The sequence below is a fragment of the Lissotriton vulgaris genome, chromosome 8 (genome assembly GCF_964263255.1).
Source record: "Lissotriton vulgaris chromosome 8, aLisVul1.2, whole genome shotgun sequence".
Taxonomy (NCBI): Eukaryota; Metazoa; Chordata; class Amphibia; order Caudata; family Salamandridae; genus Lissotriton; species Lissotriton vulgaris.
The window spans coordinates 1,198,991,558-1,199,012,164 of NC_141696.1; the positions used below are offsets into that span (position 1 = coordinate 1,198,991,558).

Sequence of the window (20,607 nt, forward strand, 5' to 3'; positions counted from 1 at the left end):
AAATTACAAATTGATTTTAAAATATAAGTTCAGATCTTAAAGCAATGCATCCTTAAACTAAACCTTACCTGGCCTAACGTTTCAGTCATGTACTTGCATTTTAATCAGAGTTACATAAAATAAGTGTGAGGGAACATAAGGTCAGATAGATCTCTCTAGCTAATTCCTTGGACAGCAAACCATACCCAGGGATATTCTCTCACATAACAAAGGCCTTCCTATGACCCAGAAGAAAAATCAGCCAGTGATCAGTATAGCAAAAGTATATAGGAAAACACCAAAAGGGCACTCGGAATGTACCACTTTTCAACTCACAACCACTATTTGCACATGATGTATGACAAACAGAGTGAGCCCCAAAAGAGTGAAGGTGTTGAGGGGTTAATACTTGAGAATATTCATTTGTACTGCCCATTAAGTCAGTTGATAAAAATAGGGTTCATCTTCAATTCACAAGCGTCTTCCACTTGGTGTAAATGATCATATCTGAATGATTTATTATGAAGGTGATTGTAATGCTCTCAGGCTTCTCACAAAAGTCCAATCTGGAGACTACTGAAAGAGAAATATCAATTTAAGAGGCAGCATAGTTTTCAAATGCTACTTCTAATCAGGTCTTCTTCATTAGGAGGAGAAGCTACAGAAGATTGACTAACTTGGATGACTAGACATTGTCTTGTCAGAAAACACTAGCTTCTATATGTATTGCACCCTAATTGTAGCTGATCTCTAGCATTAAATTAATAGTTTCATGTTTGTGTCCTGACTGGAATGTTATCATCACCTGCAATTAGCAGAATACCTGCATGGTTTGGGGGTTAGCCTGACGGATAATACTGACAACTTGATTCTGATTCAAATGATTATGTGGAAAAAATTAAGCTACGTCGGTGCTTCAATTCATATAGTTGATGCCATTTTTATGAGCAATTGCCTTGAGATTTGACCATAACACAAAACACAAAAAGGCCACACTGTGAAGAATGTTCCAATTTCATGCCTTGTATATTTCTATTCAGTAGTTTTTGCTGATGCAGAGGGGAAAATGTCCCCTCCTGTATCTCCACTAAGGCCTATGCACAGACTTACCATGTCACTATGTTGATTAAGCCAGTGCCAAAATCAGTGCAGTTTCATGAAATGTTGCTCTGCCTATAATCAAGAAATGAAACACCCAGTGAAACCTAAATGTAACACCGAGTTGCCATCTCTAACTATGAAACACACCCGCCTATAGTTATATCAGTATTTCATAGCCATCCTATACTGCTCCTAACTCCCTTCCTTGTTTCTTTTCCTTGAATTTGTCTTTTCAAGTAAGGCTTCATTATTCCTTTCTCCTCCATGTCTGTGTCTGTGTCTTTTCCCATTAAACCAACTCCTATTTCCAGCAGTCCAGTCCAGGAGGTGTATGAATGTAGATAGGTTTTCACCTCATTGAGATGCAATTGCAGCAGATATTCCTGCTTCCCTTCAGATAAATTGCAAAGACTGGCTGAAGATTTTCTAGGTAATACACAAGATATATATTGTTGGGTAGTTGGTGCTCTGTTGTTATAAGCCAGTGTCACACTGTTCTGTTCTTTGCCTCAAAGTACCAGGAGGAGACTGGGCTATAAAAGTATGTTTACTGTTCGATCTGGGCCTTTACCTGCTTAAGCTGATCGAGTCGCCCGTTTAGGCTATAATATGCATGTGCAGTTAACACCCTGAATTATTTTTCTTTTAAATTGTTGGGCTGTGCCTACGTGGTTTTGTGATTAGTTGAAAGCGAGCAGGAGAACCTCTAAGCATTCATTTTTACTGAGCATGCGGGCTTTGTTTATTTCAAAGTTGTATGAGGATTGTGCACTTGATGGGGCATGTGTAGGACTTCAACAAAGCACTTTATCTTTGTGTTATGTGCAGCGGGCACTGTTCAAGTGCTTGTTCCATTCAGAGGAAAGAATGAGCATGACTAAATATGTTTCCATTAAACATGATCCCAGTGCTCTGTAAAGATGATGTTGCCAGGTCACAGGCATTTGCATCATATGTTTCATTTTGACAGGCAGGTAGTAGGAATGGATGTTATACTTGGTGATGCTAGGGATGGATCATGAACCCATTATAGCTCAGAGCACAGGCTCGCAACGGGTTCTTACACCCACATGCTAGGAAACACAGAGCAATGGCTACATTTTGATGTTTCTGATCTTAACTGTTACAGCGGGTAAAACAACTTGCAGATTTTCTGAGTTCCTATATGTGATGTTGGCAGAACAGCTTTAGCAAAACCAATGCATGAACCTTTTTTGGCCAGCACGTTGGCATTAAATATGGCCTGGTCCTTTTTTAACAAGGACATGGCTTCTATAGGTGTGCTTTTTATGCCATCATGATGTAGGCTATATATAAAGGAAAGTTTATAAGGTCAAATATGTAATGTTTTTACCAGAGTACAGTATAATTGACTGGAGAAACCAATGCCTAATGCCTCAAATATCCCATTCTAGAATTGGTTTACAAAAGAAAACAACTGGGTCCAGACTCTCAAGGCCTAGTTATTGTTTTTTATCTCTCTGCACACAAGCATAAAACCTTGTCCTCCATTTATGGTTAAATACATTTTTATAACTTCTGTACATAAAACAGCATGGCATGAAGCTCTCTGATACACTCAATGTAAGATGGTATTAATTATTATTACTAAGAGGCAACAGGGGCGTCATGTCACACTCAATGCTTCATCACTCATGATTCATGACCCCTCTTCAACAGAAGTAAGCTAATAAATAGCACCTTGAAATTCTGCATATGAACTTATATGCATGGCTGTGTGCCTGAATGTATGTACAGAGAGAAGACATGGCTTTGGTGGATTTAGTGTTGCTGTTAAGTTCTATAATGAGTCACTCCCCGCCTTATCCTGTTTTCTAGATATAATTGCAAATATTTTCCTGTTCTATTTTAATATTCAAATGTTTTCAGTACATTGTTATTATATTATATTGTGGAACAGCTGTTTTGTTATTTCCCTTTTTGCTACTTAATAAACTTTACTTTTAAAACTTAACCCATTAGATGCTGCCGTCGGCCAATGGTCGTCGCGAGCACTACCTCGGAACTACTGCGGACGTCCGTTGGCCGACGCGCCCTGCCCATGCAATAGAACGCCCGCAGCGTGGCGGATTTTGTGCTGTGCTAAACGGGTTAAAAAGTCTATAATGAGGATATAGACCTAGACTTCAATACGAAATAAGCTACCTGAAGAACAAATGTGAAAGTTGAACTCTAAAACATGAAAAATATTAGGTTGAGTTTGGTAAGTGGGCTGTTAATTGGTTGTAAGAGTTTATAATGCATTAATCAAATGCCTTTTTGTATGAATTCTGCACAATTTGTACTTCTGTTAGAACAGTGATACTCACAGTGTGCCCAGGGCTACATGCAGCCCTCCTGACCTTTACATGCGGCCTGCTAGGCAGGAGCAGCAGCACCGGGCTGCTATTTGCTCGACTCAGCACTAATATGGCAAAAAATGTTAAACATACAGCAAGCACAATGTGCGTATTATTGGTGTCCCAGAGAAGGCTGAGGGTCAGGCCCCTGACCTGTTCGTTGATGATATTATACTCATTCATCTGACACCTAAGGGGCTGGGAACTTTCTTTACGATTGAACGGGCGCACAGAATTCCGGGACGAAGGCCGGGTCCAGGAGCCCCTCCTCGGCCAATGTTCGCGAGGGTCCTCAACTTCAGGGATAGAGATGCTATCCTGCAAGCCTCTAGGTCGGGGGCCCTTTGAAGTACGAAAACTCCACCCTCAATTTCTTTCCAGACTTCACCCAGATGGTTCAAAAACAGCGGCAAAGGTTCCTTGGATTCAAGAAGCGGCTCAGAGATAAAGGATTTAAGTACACCTTGATGTTCCCTGCTAGGCTGCGAGTCGAGGCTCAGGGAAAGGTCTGGTTCTTTGACAATCCGGAAATTGCCTCGGACTGGGTTGATAGTCTTCCTTCTAGGGAGGAGCCTCGGAGACGGAGCAATGAAGATGGAGCAGGCCCCAGGAACAGGAATGATGATCAATGCTATGGTCTGTGGTGTGGGATCTTGCCCGTGGGGGGGAAGGCGGGCGGCATATACGAGACATTTTCACGCGCATGCTTTCCTAGATAGGGACTTAACACTGGTGTTAATATCCTGGGGGCGGGATGGGGAAGGGGGGCGCTGAACTCCTCCTCAGATCTACATTTAGATAGTTGGCTAGTTAGAGTATGGGGCGACAGGCACACTGCGAGTTGGGGATTGGCAAAAGCCGTGATCAGGGGTGCAGGGAGGGGGTTGGGGTGAGAGGAGTGTTGTTGTATTTGTTTTGGTGTGATTGTGGTTTATTTTTTCATTTTCTTTCAGTCTCAGGTGATAAAAGTGTAGCGATAAGCTCTTGGCATGGGTTTGGCCGCACAAAATAGTCAAGGTTCGGGGATGAAAGTGCTGAGTTGGAATGTGAATGGCTTAGATGATAAGATCAGGAGAGGGATGGTCAGTCAGCTTATCAGCCGACATACCCCAGATGTGGTATTATTGCAGGAGACACGCTTAGTTGGAAACTGGTGCATGGCCCTTCACAAGGGTGGGTATAAATTGGTGGTACACGCTGGATTCACAACTGGCTCCAGGGGGGGTTGGGATCCTGGTCAAAAATTCCTTTCCTCTGTCTGTACAGGCCATGTGGATTGACCAGAGGGGCAGATATGCAGGTGTATCGGGGCAAGTTGGAGGCCGCACGATTACTTCCCTATCTATCTATGTGCCGCCTGACCTCCAGACCGAGACCTTCCGAGATTTGAGTACTATCTTCCTTACTTTTCCCCTTGGTGACCTGGTCCTGGGTGGAGATTTAAACTCTGTATTAGATGGTGAGGTGGACCGCTGCCCACCCCGAATGCTCAGGAAGACACAGAGATGGCTCCCGGATTTCCTAGATACACTGGGGTTGGTGGATAGCTGGCGAGTACGTGACCCGACATTGACACACTTTACTCATGTTTCGGCTGCTCACTGCAGCCTATTTAGGCTGGACTATTTGCTGCTTCCGGCGGCGATGGCGTCCATGATTCATGAAGTGAAATATCTTGGCAGAGGCATTTCTGACCACTCGCCGCTGTGGCTCTACCTCACTCTCGATCTGCCGACAGTGGGAAGAATTGCTTCCATAGGTGCCTGGCAGTTGAAAGACCCAGCTATCAAGAGGAAGGTTCTCCGATGTCAGACCATTACTTTATGGAGAATAAAGGGTTAGTGAATTCAGCGCAGTCCCTTTGGGAAGCTTATAAAACAGTGGCAAGAGGCGCAGTACTGTCCTTAGTGTCAGGCAAGAAGAAGAGAAGGCATGCGGAAGTAGCGCAAAAGGAGGCAGAGGTCATACTTCTGGAAGAAAAAGTGGCCAGGTCACACACGCCGGCGAAGCTCCATCTGCTGACACTCCGGGAGGAAGAATATAAAATCCTTGTTCGGAATAGCGCGGTTACCCAACACAATGCTGTCCAGACCCGTGTATATGAGCACGGCGATAAAGCTGGCAAATTGATGGCGTGGCTTGAGCATGGAGAGCGAGCGTCAAGGTTAGTACCTGAACTGGATGGGCCAGAGTTGCGCAAGATCACAGACCCTCAGGCTGTGGCGGACGAGTTTTCTGATTACTAACGGAAGGTTTACACGGCCGGTGGTGATTACACGGAAGCGGTGAATAACGAGATCATTAGAGATATTATTATGCCACGTCTGTCAGACGAGGACATGAGCTATCTTGATTCCGCTTTGTCCGATGATGAAGTGGCTCAGACGATTAGACAGGTAAAGTCTGGTAAAGCGACTGGCCCTAACGGGATACCTATTGAATTATCCAAGTTAAACGCTAGAAAACTCGACTTGAACATACGCGCCATGTTCGTGGAGAGCAGGGAAAGGAGGGAGCTCCCCTATGATCAGTGAGTGGCCTAATTTTATTGGACCTCTCTGCCGCGTTCGATACCGTCCCCTATGAGCTCCTTCTCAGCCGGTTGTCGGCCATTGGTATTGGGGGGGTTGTCCTAGATTGGCTATCCTCCTTTCTGTCCGATAGGACTCAGCAGGTCTGGATGCCTCCTCACGCCTCTGAACCTAAACCTCTGCTTACAGGGGTGCCGCAGGGGTCTACTCTTAGCCCCCTGCTGTTTAATGTCTATATAACCCCCCTGGTTTTTCTGGCAGAACAGTTTGGGGCAAAGATAATAGGGTATGCATATGATACCCAACTGCTGTTTACCTGGCCGGATGATAATTTGGACACATCGGTAGTTCATTTGTGCTTGTCCGCTGTATTTCGCTGGTTAACACAGGCCCAGTTGAAATGCAACGAGGAAAAATCTGAAGTACTTTTTTATGGTTCCTTCCCCACCTCGTTTAAGAACTCACTGTGGCCTCCAAACATTCCCTGCCCGAAAGAGATGGGGAGACCAGCAAAAAACCTCGGCATCTGGTTCACAGAGGATCTCAAATTTGAGGTCCATATTAAAAAACTTACAGGCACCTGCTTTGCTACCCTAAAAATGCTCCGCAAATTTTTCCCTCTGCTCCCTAGGGATGCTAAGGAGACGGTTGCTGGAGCACTTATACTGGCTAGGCTGGATTATGTGAATGCATTGTTCAGTGGCATCCCGGCCTATTTGGTAAAACGCCTTCAAATTATTCAGAATGCGGCAGTCCGACTCTTACTTAACATCCCGAGATGGAAGAGCGTCCGTTCTGAGATGCGTACGCTCCACTGGCTTCCGGTTGCTCAACGCATTCTATTCAAATCACTGGTGCTTGCGTTTTGTGCTTCCCATGATCAAGGCCCCTTGTATCTGAGGAAGAGATTTACCAGCTATGTTCCTGCACGTACCCTCAGATCCTCCACCCTGTACAAATTGTATCTTCCCCGCTTTAAACGAGCAAGACTTGGCGGCCAATCGATCTCAGTGATCGGGGCCCGGGCCTGGAATGCTCTCCCCCTCCAGCTACGATCTATGTCCTCAGTGGCTGTTTTTAAAAAGCATTTGAAAACACATCTGTTCAAGAGTGTAAGTTAAGTTTTTCTTGTATGTCTCATTGTCTGCCTCTCCTTTACCCGCGCCAGGATACTCTCCAGTAACGGAGCGCGCTATAAAATAATTTATACATACATACATACATACATAGTGGTCATACAGAACACCGGCAAACCCAAGACGCGATGCTCCTCCTATAGGCCTATATCGCTCCTTAATGCCAAACCCAAAATCTGGGTTTATGCCGCGCCGAAACAGAGCGCTAAATTTGCGCAGATTGCATGGAGTCCTCGGGGGCTCCCCAAAGATTCATGAGCCGACAGTGCTGGTGTCCCTAGATGCCTTGATGGCCTTTGATAGGGTGGAGTGGCAATATTTGTTTGCAGTACTGGTGAAGCTGGGCTTTGGGAGTGAGTTTATCGGTTAGGTGCGCCTATTATACGCAAAGCCCCTAGCTAGAGTGGTCATTAACAACTGTGTGTCTGGTGACTTTTCTCTGGGGAGGGGCACCAGACAGGAATGCCCACTGTCCCCATTGCTTTTCGCACTCGCAATGGAGCCCTTGGCAGCTTGGGTGAGATGGGACAGATCAATACGAGGCTTGCAATGGACACCTGATTGGGAAGACAAGATCTCATTTTACGCGGATGACGTGTTGCTATATCTCACCAATCCCAGAGATTCCTTCAGTAATTTTCTTGATGTGCTTGCGTTATTCGGCAGGTACTCTGGATTAGCTATTAACTGGGCAAAGTCAGTGCTTTTTGTTCTGGTGGGCGACCCGCCGGTGATTCCGAGGTCGTGTCCTATACACATCGAGACGACTGGCTTCAAATATCTCGGTGCGTTTATTACACTTGATACAAAGCTGAGGTATGAACATAACCTAGCTTCTTCACTGAGCAGGTGTAGGGAAGATGTGGAGCGCTGGAAGGCCCTTCCACTCTAACTGCTCGGAAGAGCCACTCTTTTTAAGATGATGGCTTTGCCCCAGTTTTTATATGCATTGCAGAACTCGATGGACCCGGTGCCGGCCGCGTACTTCAGGGAGATAGAAGCTCTTCAGAGGCGGCTCCTCTGGAATGGGGGGTCCGTATTGCTTTCAATAAATTGACTCTCCCGTGGTATGATGGTGGAATCGAACTCCCGGACTTGCGGAAGTATTATTGGGCCTCACAGTTGGCCGCGGTAAACAATATTGTCTATGGACTCCCCGGAGATCCAGGCTTCGCCATGGATCGGGGTCAAGCCCCGGGTGGGATGATAGATAGAGCCCTGTACTCTAGGCCTGGGAGGTTTCAGTTGACTGGCCTGACCACACATGCGACACAGGCGTGGCATGGAGCCAACATGTATCTTGTGTGGGAGGGCAGATTGATGCTGGCCACCCCCCTATTGAATTCTGAGAAGCTGGGCAGCCTGTGGAAGACTAAGGGATTCGACAGATGGGACCTTATTAGAATTAACCAGATTAAAGATGTGTGGGGGAAAGGCTCGGTGCATACATTTGAGTCTCTTGCCAAGCAGTATAGTTGCATCACAACGAATATTTACGGTATTTGCAGGTGAAGCACGCCCTCGACACCCATGTCCCCAGGGGAACATAGCTTCCGGAGGCATCCCCTCTTGAGGACCGTGTATTAGACGGACATATTCCCGAGAAAAACATCTTGTTGATATATAGGAAACTGGTTAATAACTCCGAAAACCCATTGGTGCGGATTAGAGCTCACTGGAGGGCGGATGGATTAGAACTCGATGACGAAGATTGGACGGAGCCGGTATCGTCCCTGAAGGTAGTTGCTATCCAGATGCGGCTCCGATTGGTGCAGCTGAAGGTATTACATAGATCTTACATGTCCAGGCCTCGTATGGTGCGAATGGGGTGAGCCAAGAGCGAAGCTTGTAGGAGAGGCTGCGGAGAAATTGGCACCTTGATACATATCCTCTGGCACTGTAAAGTGATACAGGAATACTGGAGGAAGGTTCATGATGAGCTGAGAGAAGTTGTGGGTGTGGAGATACAGCCGGAGGCCCCGAGATGTTTATTGAATGTGTGGGAACCTACCGATTTAAACGTGTATCAGAAACAGTGGGTGACTCTGGCATATATGGTAGCCAAACGTAATATAGCTCAGCTCTGGGGTGCCAACCAGCCGCCCAGAATAAATAAATGGTCGGAAGACCTCCATTGGTGTATGTTTAGAGAGCGAGCAGTGTATGTGGCTAGGGGTTGTCCACGTAAGTGGGAGAGGATATGGGGGGGGTGGAATGGCCATTGTGGGGGAATTTGCGAGCCACCCATGGCAGAACTAGACCTGGGAACATGGAATTCCCCTTGATCCTCGTATCAACTGTTGTTTATTTGATTCTGTACTGTGCCATTTTGACCCATGCATCTCAACCGAATGCGTCCACCTGAGAGTTGATTTTGTATGTCTTTTTGTTTTTTGTTGTTGTTGTTTTTTATAATAAAAAATAATATACAACAAGAACTTATTTAAAGGTTAATTGCAGTTAGTGAAAAGAAATAACTAGGCCCTTAACTTTAGGAACACCTTCATTTTTAAAGACAAACACAAGATGTACATGCTATTCCTTCCCTACACCCACTTTACACCCCCGTTGGCATCAGTGCGGCCCTCGGTCACACCATGGACCACATTTTGCAGTACCCGGCAAAATGTTTGTGTGTACCATGTGTTAGAATAACTAACATAACAGTTTATAAGACCTTGAATTATTTGTAATTTCAGTGGGGTTCTTTTCAGAGGGGTCTTTCTTTTTTGAGAGCTTAGCAAAGCGGAATAGAATCGTCTATGCTGACATGTTAAACTGTAAAGCCCTATGTTTCTTCTAGTGTTATACCCTTGGTAAACCATTACCATTTCAAGGATCTTGGCTGTCTGAAAGAGGACATCCACTGTCATATTCTGATTTACCATGAATTTACTATGAATCAATTTAAAAGCTTTTTGAACATGAAGGAGGCGCCACCTAGAATTAGTAAGCCATTCTTTAATAACGGCACAACAACTATTTTCATTGCAAGTGCTCATTTGTGTGAACTCTTCACCTGTTCAAATCACTCCTATTAAACGTTTTGTCGGCATTGTTCCGATTTTAGCCTTGTTCCTTTTCCTTTCCTTTTTGTATTTTGAAACAAGCAATTTACAGATACCATAGTGTCAAAAGGCCGTGGTGTCAAAAGGCGTTTCGTTCCCTTTGTGCTTCTTGATGCGTTGTGCTGACATTGTCTAGTGCAGTTATTACTCAAATCAAGTCTTGAATGCCTTAGAGAGCTGGGTGATTCATTCACCTCAATGCTTTGATGGTTTGCACATTCGGTATGTGTACGTTGTTTCGAAATGCAATCCTAAGAGGATCCTCGTCTCTTTTCAGATGCAGTGTAGGATGTGTTGTCTCTCGGTACCGTTGGTTTAACTTCAGTTATTTTGTTTTGCAAATGTACTGGTTTTAAAAGCTGCTTTTGATATAATAAGGTCATGTTGTGTTGCCTTTTTATTTCATTGTTGGTCAGTTCAGTGAAGAAAGCCCTCTAATTCACCTACCTTTATTTCTTGTTGTGAGTTTTATTTGTATTTCATTTTAAATGGTATTTTAGCCATTGCCCTTAACAAGTGTAACTCACACTCAGTAGTCACAAACATTGAATATAACCTGTACATGTTTGTGCTCTCATGCAATAATACTCAAGTTCATACTGGCCATTTAACTCTTCAGGAATTCCCCGAAATATGGGGTGAGGGGGAGACTCTGAGGCCACAGGTTTGCTACCTCTTGTCTTCAGAGCAGGAGGCACAGAAAAGTAAAAAGTAATAAGAGAGAGGACGGGCCAGGGCTGGTTTGAACATTTTGCCAGGTCTACTTTTGGTTCCCTGTCTCGACATGGATGCAGCACTACTCTATATTCTTATTTTACTATTAATGTATTAAAAGGGGTGGGTAGTGGGTGTTCTACTGAAGGGATGCCTACCCAAGTTGCGGAACACCCACAAACTTATAAGACTGTGGGAAGTCACAAACTCCTAGTGACACATTCCCATCTGAGAAATAGTTAATGATATGGTCTGGCCCTCTCTGCAGGCACCCCTCCACACTTTTTGGCTTTTACCTTTCATTTATTGGTGAATTTGTTTATGTTGGCCTTAGGACTCTGTGCACTTTACCACTGTTAAGCAGTGCTAAAGTGCTTGTGCTCACTAGCCTAAACTTGGATTGATTGACATATACCTAATTGGCATGTTTAATTTACTTATAATCCCTTGTAGAGTAGTATGCCATATTTCCAGGCCCTGTAAATCAAATGCTGTCACCGGGTCTGCAGCGGTTATTGTGCTACCCACTTAAGTAGCCTCTTAATACATATCTCAGACCTGCCATTGCTGCGTGTATGCAATGTTGCACTGCCATGTCGACTTGGCATTAAACTCCCATTGCTAAACCTTACACTCCACTTTTTATTTACATATGTCAACCCTATGGTAGGCCCTAGGTTGGCCATAGGGCAGGGTACAGTGCTTTTGGAATTTAATGTCCTGTGAGTGAAATCTCCCAAAGCCTACCCCTCCTATTGGATAAAATTAGGGACTTCTTATTACATTTAATAGGCTGTAATTCTAAACCCTCTTTAATTCTACAGTCTGATTTCTCATTACAATTTTAAAAATAGCGCTGTTAGAAAGTTGGCATTTTGTTGCTTTTTGCGCCTGTAGCTTGTCTTGGGTCACATTGTATCTAACCAATAGACTTTGTGGATTCCTCCCAGACTGTCACATAATAGAGAGATTAGGTGTGCATTATTGGGCTATCTGATGGCATGATGGGGGGTAGAGCTGAGCACAGCCCCACTAACACCTAAATAAATTGTGCTCTTACTCCACACAGTGAGCCGAATGACCCTGTATTGATACTGCAGCCAGTTTGGAGCCATGGCAGAGAAGTCAGGAAATTCCATGCATTGCATAGAACTTTTCCGGAGGCTTCTCCCACCTTCCAGAAGAAGGGCACTAGGGAATAAAAATAGGCCTTCAGACCCACACTTCAGTTCACTAATGGACCCGCAGAAGGCCTCTCAGAGGACTACCTGCTACTGTGACCTTCTGTGCATTCTGATAGACTCCTGCTGTACCTGGAAGAACTGCTTTGTCGCTTGGAGCCTGCTTTGAACCCTCAGAGGCGAGAGCTGCTGTTGAGTCCTGCATCTACACTTGCGCCCAGGACTTCCTGAAATGACTCTTGTTCAGAGTCACAGGGACATAATAGGCTACCACCATCTTGAACCCACACTTGGACCCAAACTGAGTGAATGCTGTACCCACAAGAGGTGTCATACCAGTCCTGGACCCTAGCTGTGGTGTTAAAGGTTTCCAGAAGGCCATTTGTCAAATCTGATGATTTACACAAAATTTGGCCAAAAAGTATCCTGTGAAACAGGAGGAGACCAGGACCAACCGGCTCGACTAACTGCATGAGGTGCATCACTGGTTGGATTGACTTCGTGGATCTGTATTCTGCCACAGCCTTCTGTCTCATCCCGCTGAAGTTTTTCAACTTCCATTTTGTGGACTCCGAATGTAGAAATCTTCACTGCAGCTTTGACCCCAGGCTATCCAACGATCGGATACCTCATGCAGCTTTGTCCCACTGAACTTTACCTTCCCAGTAATTTTTCTCCAGAAATCTTTCTAAGTCTGAATGGAAGCGCTGACCGGGCCCAATCCACTTCTTGTATCTAAACCACGCTACATCACGGTCAAACTTAACTTTCACCCGATCTTGTGTGATTAGATGCCCCTGGTTGGCACTTGCATGTTTTAGGATCTATTTTGAACCATAAACTTCAAAAGCTCATGAAACCAATCATACTGAAATATTGATTTGATCTAGATTTCATTTGTATTCTCAGACCAATATTAGTATTTCCACACATTAATCTGATTTATTAATCAGCTGGAATTAAGTAGTTGGGAAATAATCATGAATTACAGATTTCTCTTGTGCTTTTTCTACTGGTCCTGAATTAATTAATTGTATTTACTAATGTGATTACCTCCATCCTCTCTGTGGGTTTGAGTCCAGGCATCCAATACAAAAGCACATTGTTGTGGTTGCATGCTAGTAAAATAGAGGATGGAGAATATATTATCTAGCTATGAAATTGCTGTAATTGAAAGGCCAAAAGGGCACGAATCACAATTACGGCATTGAACTGCCATGTAATTCCAAGTCAATCAGTTGACAACAACCTTATTATATCAATTTTCATATCATTTTTGGTGAGGTTTATCAGAGTCCACATGTCATATTCGTAAATCCACCCACACTTTGATACGCATGCAATAGGATGATATGAACTAGGACCATAACTGCAGGATACCATGCCTATCATTGTGCCTTGAGTTTTTCTACTTTGTTGTAAAAATAGGCCAATCTTTGTAGTAATTGAACTGGGTTCAATATCGAGACATTATGGCTAATTTAAAGGCCATGCCTATTAATTGGCAATGCTCTTCTTTTACTATGAAATGGACATCAAAATTAAATCAGACAACAGCCTTCTAATCCACAGACCCCCCCCCCCAACACTGCAGCACAATCCAATAAGATTTTAGTTAAACATTACACATTTTCAAAAGTTCAAAAGAGTTTGAATGTTCTTAAAAATATTGTGTAGTAAAGGGCTGTAAATAATGTCTTTAAAATAAGCTGTATGTTAAACTTTAAAAAGATTGTAAATATAGTCTTGAATTCAAGTACGAAATAAGACAATTGGATACTTTAATACTTATGATGTCGAAAGAGGAAAGTTCCTTTTATACAAAATCTTGCATAACAACAATCTAAAAGTAAAGAAATATGCATTTTTTAAAAATGCCTTTTTAAAATTACAACATAAATTTTATATCTTTTTTTTACGGAATGCCATTCATTTTAAAATGATCTAAACTAATGTTTAGCAAACAATAAAAAATAAAGTTGAAAATGTGATTTACACATTTCTTATTTTAACCTTTCAAAAGGTGAAAACCTAATGTGAACATTTTAAACAATGAATCACACATTTTCAAAAACGTTAAAATAGATTTTAGATCTTAGCAAACAGTGCTTTTGTAATTGATACATACAAAGTGATCTACTGATTTTTTAAGAGGAATAGTTAGTTCTAAAATGCAAACTAAACAAAGAATCCTAAAAACCTTTAAATATTCTGAAACCAGTGGATGTTTTATTCAAAGGTATAGATAAGTTTTACCTTCATAATCAGTGTGTTCATTTTAAAATGTATAAAACAACATTTACGTGAACGGAAAAACAATAACACTATTGGCTGGTTTATTGATCACTGTTCCCTCATTTTAATCTATTTAAAAAATCCATAGTCACTTTCACCATTCCTGTGATACACATTTACAACATTGCTAAATAATTATACCAAAAAAAGGAATTATTTCTTATGCAGTATTAGAAAACGTTGCCAACTGTTATTATATTTCAAACATTATTTATTCCGTTTTACAAAAATGGATTTTGAAATTTGTAACAGCTAGGTTATGTTACCTTTTGTAAGTTTGTGAAGTTTATTTACACCATTTGTATTATCCTTTATCATTTTTTGAATTGAGCCTCCTTTAGAGCTCTGGGACCAGAGTAAAAGTGACCTGTGGACAAGGTATATTGTTGTGTTTCCTGATTTTTACCAGTGAATTGAACTGAAGAGTGATCAGCCAGTTTTGAATAAACTAATGTATTGATTATTAGTGGATTATATTGGCTAATAGTTAGATATATTCTGCCACATTTTCCATTAATCTTTCAACCTATGAAAAACATTTAGGAGTTTTTAAAATATATTATCATCATATGATTTGTCAGTAATACAATTTGTACTTAATTTGTTTAAGTAAATAATATATGTCTTTCATGTTGTTGTCACAATCATGATTTATTTCACACATACAAAAGAACAGCAATTCAGTAATGTTTCCCACTCATATAGTATGATTATGCATTCAAAATGTTTTTTTTAATGGTTATGTAATTTATGAGAAATGTTTAAGGTCATAAATGAAATCACTTGAATGTCATGGGACAGCTTAGAATTAATTACTGAGTGAATAAGAATTGTTTATTTTTCTCTCCCAACAGATATTTGAGTAAACTTTAAATTATACTTTTTTTCAGTGAAATTATGTTTTACAATCTTTTTTTGTTGTTTTTTCCCTTTTTAGTTTGTTGCTCAGCCAAACTGTCAGCAACTGCTTGCATCTCGCTGGTACGATGAATTCCCTGGCTGGAGGAGGCGTCATTGGGTGGTCAAGATGCTGACATGTGTCATCATAGGACTTCTTTTCCCTGTCTTCTCTGTAAGCTATCTCGTAGCTCCGAAAAGCACCTTTGGACTCTTCATCAGGAAACCATTCATTAAATTTATCTGCCATACTGCGTCATACTTGACGTTTCTTTTTCTGCTGCTTCTTGCCTCTCAACACATCGACAGGGCGGACTTGAATATGCAGGGACCACCACCAACTATTGTCGAGTGGATGATTTTACCGTGGGTCCTGGGTAAATATAATATTCAGCACATATGATGGAAATGTTTATATATACATACTGTAATTAATAGTCATGCATTAGTATTACCATAGATTGTGGTTTTCATTGTTAATTAATTGTTAAACTTTACCAGTCAAGTACTGTAGAAGTAAGTGATAATTGGAGATCATTTTTATGATGCTTTGTTGCTATTGTTATATTTTAGTATGCCCATATCTTTTCTTATGTACTGGTATCTGCATATGCTTAGCAGATCACCAAACAGATTGCATGTTTCAGTTCAAGTTACATGCACAAATGAGTTTATTTCAGAAAAGATGATTTTTTACTTGTAATTCGATTTACCCATACCTAATATTATATCAAGGAGGTATTTTACAGAGGATAATTAATTACCAGGAGCAAGTAGGTAGCGTTTCAGGGTGGGAATGCCTTGCAATGGTTGTGGGCACATAAATACTTTAAAGTTTTCAGATATTTTAGAAATTTTCCTCAACCCAGTTCCATCACGGATTCCATTAAAATGGATCTCTGCAATCAGTAAGAGATTTACTCCTATCAAAAGCAGAAGCAAATTTCTTTCCTGTTGAAAATGATTAGAGCACACCTCCAACATGTATTGCGGTGTCAGAAAATGCTTCTCTGTGGATTAAAATATTTAATCAGTGGGAAATGTATTTACAATTGGACCAATAGGTAGGCATTTTCACATGCACAGTTTTACATTATATACATTTATGCATGCCACGCTGCCTCCACATAGAGGTAATTAGAAATGCATAAATCTATCCATGAGTACATGTGAAAATGTGCAACCGGTTTCCAGGAGTAGTGTAGAAAACCTTTGTGAAATCATAAATCCACATTCATGCAGTATTAATCTTTGAGAGTTCATAATAAGAATTTTTCAGTAAAATGGTCCCATCAAATTTCACTTGATACTCGAACATATCTTCATTTGGAGAAATGCTTCAAACAAAACACTAGGGACTCAATTACCCGAAGACAGGGAAAAGCGTGTTGGAAACCCAGCATCGTGATCCCAACGGCAGAAACGCTATCCATTGGAATTAGGTGCCAGTCTCCGACTGGCTGACGGACTCCTTGCGCCTGTCGCAATCCAGCCGGAATGACCAGCCGGTTTCAGTATTGACCACCTTCATTGTAATGCAGCGGTCAGACCTGAAATTGCGATTAGGCTCGGAAAGCCTCTGACTTGCGGTCTGAGGCTTTCCAAGCCTCCTCGTAATAAGGCACTAAGGCCTAGATGTATCAAGCATTTTGCGATTCGTTAAGGCCGAAATTCGAAGAATTTCGGCCTTAACGAATTGCAAACGGACATTTTGCATCTTTTGGGATGTATGTGAAATTAGCAAAATAAGGAATCGCAAAAAATTGCGATTCCTTATTTTGCTTAAGCATTTAAGGAATCGCAATTTTGCGATTCCTTAAATGCCATGTATGAAGCTTTTTTAATTTGCGAATTCAGGTTAAGGAATCGCAAATTAACACCAACTTGAGGTTCGTGTTAATTTGCTAAATCCTTTCAAAAACCAAAATTTGGCAATTTTGAGGGTGGCATGTGACACACACACATGCCCATAGGGCATGTATGTGCGCCATATGCACACACATGTAAGTTTCAGGGGTGCAGCAGGGTGTCCATGAGACACCGCTGCACCCTTGCAATAATTCTCAAATTGCGATTAGCAAATTGCGAATTCGCAATTTGAGAATTATTTCGCAATCATTCCTATGGGCCTCCTGGCCCATAGGAATGAATGGGAAATTATTCCTTATTTGTGAATTCGCAACTTGCGAATTTGCAAATTAGGAATAATAAGGAATCGCAAAAAAATAGCGATTTTAAACATACATCCCATTATGCGATTTCTTAATAGCGATTCGGTAAAAATCGCTATTAAGATATCGCAAATAGAAACGATGATACATCTAGGCCTAAGTGACAGACGTTATTCAATACACTTTGCCAGAATACAAAGTAACACTGTGCAACATTTCAAATATTTCCCTTGAAGATGTAAATATTTGCCAACCCTGCAATATTTTCTGTGTGTACAGTCAAACGTTTCATGTAAATTAAGTTGGAACACAAGATAAAACTGCAGGAGATTAGTGGCAAAAAAAACATGTTTGACTTCTTATTTTTGATGTTTAAAATCTTGACAAACTCTCTGACATTTAAGAAAACGTCAAAACGTTATGGAGAAAAAGCATTCTGAGCTTCTCATGCCTCTACTGGAAAGCAGAATTTGCATTATATGCCAGTTTTCCTAATCTCTCATTTGTGAGGTGTCTTTAACATATTGATCTAGTAGATGTTGCACCACCTCAAAAATGCAGTAAATGTTCCTTTTGCACTATTTATTTTGGTTTTGTTACTGTTAATGGTGGAAACCGGCTTTGCTAATTTTGAGCCTAGGAAAATACTGAGAGCACAGAATTTAAAACAATGGAAATGCATCTGAACTGCATATTTACCTTGCATAAGACTGACCCATGAATATCCTTTATTTAAAAAAAAATCAAACTCATCGGGAGAGATCTGTTCAATTCATTATTGGAAATACATACGATTTAATAAGTTTAGTTAGTACTTTTTGTCCTTCTGACATTCAGAAATGTAAAAAAAATTGTATTTATGTCATGTGCACACAACAAAAATAATGCTAATTCAATAATATAATTGTTTGCGGTGAGAAATTGTGCTGTTGGTTGAGGGGGTGAAGGCCTACTCAAGCTACATTCACAATCTTTGTCAGGGTGAACTAAAAAATTCACTAAATTAACCTGTGCTTAGCCCTCTGCTTGATTGGCCCAAAAGTAGTCTGGCTTAATTTAGAGGCAATGTGTAAAGTATGTATGCAGGAACAGACAGCAAAGAAGTGAAAATACAACACAAGAAAAATCCCACACAAATTTAGAAAAATAGAGTAAGATTTAATAAATGATGAGAGCAACACTGCAAAAATAAAATTAGTCGAAATGGCGATATGCAATTTTAAATGTTTAGTTAAAAATAGATCTTAAAGCACAAACCAATTAAATGTAATAGTGTAAGGCAATGTTATCCTCAGGGAGAGGTAGGCCATGCAGCAGTGAAAAATGCATTTAAGAGTTTTTCATTACCAGAACATGTAAACCTTTAACAGTACGTGTCAAACTTTTTTAATACACTGTGCCCTGTCCTGTTGATTGTTTAGGGCCTGCCCTAGGGGTGACTTATTTGCATTAAAGAGGAAAGTCTAGGCCTTGCAGAAGGTGTATGGTGCCAGGTGGAAATGGTAGTTAAAAACTGCACACACAGACTGCAATTGCTTGCAGAGACATGTTTAAATGACTGCTTAAGTGAGTGGCCCAATTACTGAAGCAGGCCCACTAGTAGCATTGAATTTACAGGTCCTGAGTACATGTATTACGACTTTCCTATGGCCTTACAAGTAAACTAAATGTGCCAATTGGGTATAAGCCAATTTAACCATGTTTGGAGGACTGTTGCACTGGTTAGCAGAGTGGGCAACATCCTAAGGCAACCAAAAACAAATTCTGCAAAGCTGCAAAGCTGAAGAAGTAAAGCAAAGCTTTTAGGGGAAGATCATCCAAAGGCAGACAGGTCTAACATTTGCCCTTTTCAAAAATCATTTTGGGTATATGGATGGGAGAAAACTGCCTGCTTTCTTGTTGCATAAGTATCAAAATGGTGCAAAAGTGGCCACGACATAATTCCCAGAACCTGAATTTATAATTAACTGCATTCTTACTTATTGAAATACTTAATTTTATATTCATTCTAACTATTTATAATGTTAGTACTTTTAAGTAAAGTAGCAAATGCTGTTAAATTATTTGAATGTGTTGTTGAATTATAGTCTCCGGGTTTCTCTTAATTGGTTTCATTGGTTTCGCCATCATTTCAATAACAAGAAGCCTAGTAATACTCTATAAGGTACGTATAAAGGTGGCCGGAGTCTATTGCTTTTTTAGGCATCAAATGTCACAAATAAACATTATGTATCTTAAATCATAAACAGTCCATAAATGCAGTGCATATTTTATTTAAGCACATCGTAGGCAGGATACTTAGTATCAATCAACAAGTATCAGAATTTGTGGAATCAAAGCTAAAAGCATATCAATTATGTCATTGAATCAAATAAATTGGAAGACACAAGTATGAATCAATTCAATGGTAAACTCTTCATATATGCGATTTAAAGTTATCAAGAATTATCACATATTATTTACATTCTGGTGTATCAACGCGCTCTTAGTGAACAAGAAAAGGAGGTAGTTAGAGGGGATAGGTGTGATGGGATATAAGTGGGGACTGAGTAAAGGTGTTGTGACCATAAAACAATCACAGTGAAATTCAGTGCAGCCTTTACAGTCTGGTTTAGATCAGTAGTTCCATACTACTCTTTAACATAGAATCTGTATTATTCCATTAGTTTCTCCTATGTTTAGAGCAGAGGTCTTCAATCTGTGGGGCGCGACCCCCAGGGGGGTCGTGGAGTCCTGGGAAGGGGGTCGCAGATTCTGTCAGAGTGCAGTGTCTGGCGTCGGGCTGATTGAGGGTGCTCACGGCACACATCAAAGCCTCATTAACAAGTAAAGGTCCTTTCAAGACCTGTGAAGTACTCTGGTGTGCCTTTGTGTGTGTCCCTGAAGCTGTTTCAGGCAGGCTCACATACACGAGCTGGGGGGTGGGGAGGGGGGGGGGCTGGGGGAGAAGGCTGTAGCCCTTTGAGGTCAATGGACTTAGCTGTGGGGTTTATTTTTATTTTTAACGTTTTATATAGCGGTAGTTTAACCCGTAGGTATCAGAGCGCTTTACAAACACACAGTAAACAGAAGAAGGACATTACAATCATTGGTTTAAGTCCCCCTCATATCTGGCGCCTGTGCAGGAGAAATGTGGCTGATAGTCTGTTCTTCACGGTAAGATGTTTATACAGC

General features: G+C 41.3%; 1 protein-coding gene across 1 annotated transcript in view; it reads left to right on the forward strand.

Moving 5' to 3' along the window:
* TRPC4 (transient receptor potential cation channel subfamily C member 4) overlaps positions 1 to 20,607 on the forward strand; it is a 1,290,729-nt gene that overhangs the window by 1,021,519 nt on the left and 248,603 nt on the right. The window contains exon 5 of the mRNA XM_086935069.1: positions 15,303 to 15,639. Within this exon, the coding sequence (XP_086791195.1) occupies positions 15,303 to 15,639 (337 nt within the window). The remainder of the gene's footprint in view (positions 1 to 15,302; positions 15,640 to 20,607) is intronic.